This window comes from Gekko japonicus, unplaced genomic scaffold (genome assembly GCF_001447785.1).
Source record: "Gekko japonicus isolate JY-2015 unplaced genomic scaffold, Gekko_japonicus_V1.1 scaffold277, whole genome shotgun sequence".
NCBI classification, from domain to species: domain Eukaryota; kingdom Metazoa; phylum Chordata; class Lepidosauria; order Squamata; family Gekkonidae; genus Gekko; species Gekko japonicus.
Genome location: NW_015168055.1, coordinates 584,899 through 592,061, shown reverse-complemented (window position 1 = coordinate 592,061; position 7,163 = coordinate 584,899). Strand labels below are relative to the sequence as shown.

Here is a 7,163-nt window from a genome sequence, read left to right as displayed (position 1 = left end):
TATCTCAAGGAACAAGTACCTACCTTTTATAATGACATTTCTAGTTGTCTACAACCCTGTCCAGGGTGAAGCAGTCTCACAACTGACAACTGCTGCTGGACTCGAATCTAGTTATGCAGGTGCTTTTCCCTCCCAGCTGTTGAAGGGCAACATTTTGTTTTATTTTTATTACGTAAAACTGCCATCTGAGTGGTGAAACTGTCCTCCAACCTATTTTGCTCGGGCCATACAAACTTCAGAGATTCAGCTGCAGGTACAGGAAGCAAAGGGAAGATCTTGGAGATACTTATTAAAAACAAGCATTAACACTTACTAACTGAGTGTGGGAGACAGATATGAAGGAGTCAGAGTGTATGCATGGACGGCTTCAAAAGGGAATTAGCATAGATAGGGTCTCTGGGGCAAGTGATGCTCTGTCTTCTTAGTGGTGGAGGGGTCAACAGTGGGAGGGCTTCTAATGTCCTGGCCCCACTGGTAGACCTCCTGATGGCACTGGTATTTCTGGCCACTGTGTGACACAGAGTATTGGACTGGATGGGCCTTTGGCCTGATCCAACATTGACGTCTCTTATGTTCTTATGTTCTTAATACTGATGTTGAGGCTGGACCTGTCGTTTACTTGCCAAATTAAATCATAATCAAACTCTCGGCAATATAGGTTCATTGTTCAGACTATAAATTATGATGTTTTAATTTGTGAAGACCTGTTTTCTTTGATCACATCAGCTGGTGCTATTTTTTTCTGTAAACTCCTCTTCCATCACAAAGGACTCTGCTCACATGTTCTCTCTCAATCCCCTCTTTATCCCACCCTTCCTCCAATCTCCCTCCCCTTATATTGACCTCACAACAATGGCAATATCACCCAGCCTCACAAAGGGAGCTTTGACTCTTGGAAGCTTATTCCCTGAAACTCTTGTTGGTCTCTAATCTGCCACTAGACTCAAATCTAACTGTCCCAGTATCACCGAGTAAGCATCATGCAAAATGTAGATCTGAACATGGGTCTCCTCAGTCCACACTGGTCTTCATGCCATTGGTCCATCTACTTCAGCATGGCCTGCTCTGATGCAGGTGATCTCTAGAGACTTAGACAGAGAAAGATCCTTCCCAACACCTGTTCTCTTAGACCTCCTAGGATTAAACCTTTATCCTTTGGCACACAAAGCATGGTCTCTCTACCATCAGTCCATCAATGTCAGCCTTGTCTACTCAGACTGGCAGTAGTTCTCCAAGGTTTTATGTAGAAGATTTTGCCCATGCCGTACTTTGTTTCTGAGCCATCGAGCCTGGGGGCGTGGGGAAGGATGTAGGCGGGCTGCTTTTGTTTATAATGCAAAAGCATATTACCTCTTTCTAACAACATGTGTCCATGAAAGATGCATATATGTCCACTGTAATATGTGAACAGGGCTTCTGTTTCCCTGGATGGTGAGCAGGAAGAGAGGGAAATGACAACAGATTTGTTCTTGATATGTACACGATCCAGCCAGAACGCTTAACACTTTACTCATGTTTGTGCCGCACAGCATTATCCTGGTTGGGAAGAGATATATGACAGTGTATTTAAATTTGAATTTTGAAAGAAGGTTACTTCAGAGGGACAGGTGTCGTTTGGTGCAGTGTGCTGGAAGTGAACATCATCAGAAAGGGTGGAGCTTGGGAAGTGACATCACCTGTCGTTTTACCTGGAAGTGACATCACAGGAAGTGACACCACAAAAGTATCCTGGCTCCACCCCCAAAGTCCTGAGATATTTCTGAAGTTGGACTTGGCAACCCTAGGGGGTGGGGTTGAAGGGGAAGTGGTAAACAGCAAAAGAGTTAAGAATTCCTCCTGCCCACCAGCCACTTTTCCTGTGCCAAGGCAGGAGGGCTTTGCTTTCCAGCACAGAAACATAAATTGGGCATAGGGTTGCCAGGTCCCCCCTGGACCACTGGCAGGGGGGCGAGGGGGGGTAGGGTTGCCAGCTCCAGGCTAGTAAACTCCAGGGGATTTGGGGGTGGAGCCTGGGTAAAGCAGGGACTTCAGTGGGGTACAAGGTCATAGAGTCTACCCTTCAAAACATCCGTTTTCTCCAGGGGAACTGATCTCTGTAGTTCAGAGATGAGCTGTAATTCTGGGGAATCCTGAGGTCCCGCCTGGAGGCTGGCATCGGCATTTGAGTACACAATTTATCTAATAATGTGTAATTCCATCCAGGGTACTGGGAAAATGTGACAATCCTGCAGTAAAAATGGAAAGTTTGTTTTTTCATTCTGAAAAAACCACTCAACGATAGCAGTCTTTCTTCAGCACTTTAATATTTAGGGTTCAAATGTATATAGTATGGTGTGATTTGAGGATAATTTTGTTTGAGAAGTTAATTGTATTAAAAGACATTCTTGGTAGCATGCCAAGTGAGACTGGATGACAATACTTTCTTGTACTTAATAATTATCATGATAAGTAATCAATGGAATGCTTCACAGTGGGGCTCTAAGGTACAGAGGCACATGGCTTATCTTATATAACAGTAATTAGGACACGGTAGTTCTTAGAAAACAAGTTTGTGTAACAGCAGTTGTTCTGGAAGTCACCCTAGTTTGCAGACTAGGAAAAACTGCAAGAGGTAAAGCCAGTTTCTTGAAAGTTTCATGTACAGCTGGAAAGTTGTATCATAAATGGACTGTATAGTAATGATATCTGCTGGTGTATAATGTGTAGAACAAATATGTCCATCCCTTCCACCTTTCTCTGATTCACAAATTGTCCATGCCATTATCCTATTAAAAAAATTGTTTTAGGTTTGGGTTAGAAACAAGCCCTCCTCTCTTCTGTTCCTAATTCCTAGCTAGGGTTGCCAAATCAAAAATACCTGGCGTCGGGAAATCTTCTCTCCGCTCCGGGAGACGCGCGTGGATGCGCGCGCGCGCCGCCAGGACGTCACCAGAAGTGACGTCACACGCTGGGCGGGGCCACGCTGTTTGAGGGGAAATCAAAGAGTTTTCCCCTCAAATGGCTGCCATTTGAGGGGAAAACTCTTTGTTTTCCCCTCAAACGGCGTGGCTCCGCCCCCCGAAACGGTGGATTCCCCTCCCCCCGGCTGCATTTGGCAGCCCTATTCCTAGCTGTGTTCTGTGGCCATGCTCCCCAGTACAGTAGGCCTACATTCCTTAACAGACCTTGTTAGCCTGCTGTTCTCCAGATGTTTGCTGTGTCACTTTATGATCTAAATGAAGTAATATCCTTTACATCTAGGGTGACCCTACAACAATATGAACTGTCTGTTCTACACCGTGGTCCTTTTGTTTGGATTATGTTTCTAGTTTTCAGTAGCACCTCCTTAGATTGCACACATTATAACTAGTGCCAGATTTTGGACTAGAACAACTGCTTTTAAAATGGTGGTCTTGCAACAGTGCCAATGTGAAAGTTGTGCTAACATGCCCCATTTAAAGCATTTGAGAGCATACCAAGACTAGGATTAAGTCATTATGGGTGGGAAACCTTCAAGGACTTGTGGGGGGGGGGGTGACTTCATTTCCCCTGTCTCCCTCTTCCACACACTATTTTCTCCTTCTCCTGGTGCCTCCCATATCCTCTCTCCTTTTTCAGCTTCCTTCTCTTCTTCCCACTCACCAGCCAACCTTTCTTTTATCTATGCCCACCAGGTCTTCCGCTTTATTTATTTACTTACCTCATTTATATCTCACCTTTCTTTTCAATTGGTACCTAAAGTAGCTTAAATCGTTCCTCCTCACAACAACCCTGTGAGGTAGATTAGGCTGAGAGACTGACTGGCCCAAGGTCACCCAGCAAGTTTATGGCAGAAGTCTCATCACATCATCCAGTAGCCACTGCTGCACCTGGGTGAGGTGCAAATAGTTGAATGGTAACAAGTTGTTAGGATTGCCAAGTCCCCTCCTCGCTCCAGCAGAGGGATTTGGGGGATGCCCCCAAGCCACGCCCCAAGCCCCACCCCCAAGTGCAACCACCCACTTGGCCACCCCTCCCTCACCTCCTGACAGATTTAAAGGGCTTCAGTTGATTGGCAGGGACCATGCGGCCTGCTGATTAGCTGGAGGGCTCTTTAAATCTAGCAGGAGGGAGAGGGGTGGTTAACTCTGGGGGCTGGCAGCCCTATGTCCCATGGTTGCTACCAGGCCTGGGCTTGATAAGTCTATTTCCTAGGCTGGAGGTAGGGGAGCAGGGGTAGACTGGGAGGCCAGAATGGTCCCGGAAACGGCTTTTTACTTATAGAAACCAAGGTTTAAAGGCTGGCAATATTGTTGTGGTTGCTTAGCAACCACCTCAATGATGACTGAGATGTCAGAGAGCATTCATCTCGTAAAGGTACAAGTCCTGCCTGCATTATCTGCCTTGTTTGTCATGGCGGCAGCCTCTGGATTTAAGTGTCCACAGACAGGACCATGTTGAAAATCAGATATGTTGACAAAAGAAGGACCCACAAGGACTTGCAGGGGCCATATGATTTTCCTCTCCCCCACTATTTTGTCTTTCCCTTCCCTGGCAACCCCCACAGCTTCTCTCTTTTTCCTGCTTCTTCTAAGATCCCTTGATGTCAGCTTTTCTTTCTTCCCTCTGCTTGGTAGCCTCTACCTGGGAAAACTGTGGCCCAGTTGCCATGGTGCTGCCTGCTGGATCAAGCCTGGTTGCAAGGTGGGAAACCTGCAGGGAATTGCAGGAGCCTCCTCCCTTTCCCCTGTATTCTCCTCCCCACAGTATTTTCTTTTTCCCTCCTCCTGGCAACCTTTCCCTGCTTCCTTCTGTCCCTTTCACCCACCAACCAACCGATCATTTATCTGCCCCGCCATCTTCAGCTATATTTATTATTATGTCATTTATACATCACTTTTTTCCACAATGAAGAACCAAAGCAGCTTTCATTGTTCATATCTCCTTCATTTTAACTTCACAACAACACTGTGCAGTGATTAGGTTGAGAATGTGTGACTGGCCCTAGATCACCCAGTAAACTTCCATGGGACAGTGGTAGGGTTGCCAGGTCCTTACCTTGCGCCGGCGGGGGGTGGGAAGGAGCTCTCTGGGAGTGGATGGTGGGTTGGGTGATGGGGCCTTATGCCCCCAAAGTGATGACATCACATGGAAGTGATGTCATCACTCCAGGGACATCACGCGGTGATACCCCTGGTGTGATGTTACCACTTCCGTGTGATATCATCATATTGGGGGCGTTGCACTGGGTTGTGGTTGATGGGGGTGGGCTTCCCCCACTGGCTGGCAGTGGGCAGGAGCCCGTGAAATTGGGGAATCCCCTGCTCCCACTTGGGGGCTGGCAACCCTAAAGAGTGGTGATTCAAACCTGGATCTCCCAGATCCTAGTCTGAAACTAACCATTATAGTACATTGGCTTTTATGGGATGGATGCCACTCCTGGAAGACATGCAGGTCTCATGGTAGCACGTTGTCCAATGGCTGCTGCCGTGCCTGGCCCCAGTGAGTCCTCTCTCAAAGGCCAAAAAAGCCCAGGAATGCCTCCCCCCCACCGCCACCTTTTGCTGATATGAACAATGGCTTGAAGGCTGACAGTACTGTTGTGGTTACCACAGTGGCCACTGCAAAGAGTATTAGTTTGCTAAAGGTAGAGGAACTGCTTCTATTGTTTTGGGGGGCTAGCCTCCAATTGTTTTGATATTTTTTCAGATTTTTCTGCAAACCTGTGGTTTTTCCCGGTTTGTAGAAGGAAGTGTTTGTAGAAGGAAGTGGCTCCGATAACAGGTTTTAAGTATCCCCCAATTTGGCCATGTTGAGATTTAGACATATTGATTCTATCTCAAGTTCCGTTATTGACTGTGGATAATGTAATCTAATTATCACATATCTGATTAATTTCTTTTTTATATTTACAGGTAAGGAGGTGGTACTAAAGGCCCGAGTGTTTACATGTGTGGAAGGGATAAACCTTCCATTGTTGGAGAAGGCCATATTGGAACAGAGAAAATATTTCCAGGAGAGAGAGAAGCAGCTGGAGGGAAAGAATTCCTAATTCAATGCTTTAGAAGGAATTTACTGCTGACAGACTTCTTGATATATTGAACATAGCCGGCTCATCCTTTGCTGTCACTCCTGTATCATGTACTGTACCATTTTGCAGCACCCTCTTGAATGTAATGGCCATTTTAAAGTACATCATGTTTTTATTGCTCAGAGAATGCATGTTTATTTTCTGTATTTTGGGATTGCTTTACATTGTATTTTATTAAGCTTCCAATTAAAGCTGCATGTGGTCTTTTCTACATTTTGCATTTCACATGTTACCCATGAATGTGTACCTATGTCTGCACTTGGAAAGGAATTGCTAATAGATGTGGAAACCAATATGAAATCAATGCAGGTGAAGATTTTTTTTTTAAACCCCCGAAGGGGTATTTTTATTGTTTTTCAATAGACTACAAAACTACAAAGAAAAAATTGGGAAGGGACTACATCTATGGATAAAGGAAAGATACCCACACTAACTAAAAACCCAAGTGTGAGAGTTCATATCCCAGTTAAACTAAATGTTAGTATTACATTTGTTAATAAGACAATATACTTGTAGAGTTCTTGCTTTGCACTGCTTCTATGTTAGTAAATTAGTTATCTTGAGAAGACTTTCTGAGCATCTTCATTTCTTCAAAGAGCAATTTTCAGAGTCCTGCCCTTACTTTGGCTTTCTGTCTCTAAAATCATACACAATTTTCGTCGCACCCATAGCCGCTTCAGCTGCAGAGTCCTCGTCCGATCCAGAGGTTGCTGAGTCACTTGACTTGGTTTCTTCCTCCTTAGATTCTTCCCCCGTTCCCAGCTGGCGTCTCAATAATTCATTGGCTTTAAAAATTGAATCAATCTTCTCTCTTTTATCGTTGATTTTAAAGATGACACCCTCGGGGATCCCCCACCTGTACTGAATTCCGTTGGTTTGAAGAAAAGAAATTAAATCCTTGTAGGTTTTCCTTTTTTGACAAATTTCAAATGGAATGTCCTTTAAAGTCTTAATAAGTGTATTTCCCAGTTTCAGTGGGGTTGCTGAAGTTGCTTTTAATATGGCATCTCTGGTCTGTCTTCTTGCAAATCTTACCACAATCTCTCCAGACAGGCTATTTTTTTAAATATAATTGGAGTATGCCCTATAGACAGTCTCTTCATCTTTTTATTAC

At 44.8% G+C, this 7,163-nt stretch overlaps 1 protein-coding gene across 1 annotated transcript in view; it reads left to right on the top strand.

Annotated features, from left to right (window-relative positions):
* Nucleotides 1–6,379, top strand: part of TEN1 (TEN1 CST complex subunit) — a 20,713-nt gene extending 14,334 nt beyond the window's left edge. Inside the window, exon 4 of the mRNA XM_015414474.1 lies at nt 5,874–6,379. Within this exon, the coding sequence (XP_015269960.1) occupies nt 5,874–6,010 (137 nt within the window). The 3' untranslated portion in view covers nt 6,011–6,379. The remainder of the gene's footprint in view (nt 1–5,873) is intronic.
* The last annotated feature ends 784 nt before the right edge of the window (nt 6,380–7,163 follow it).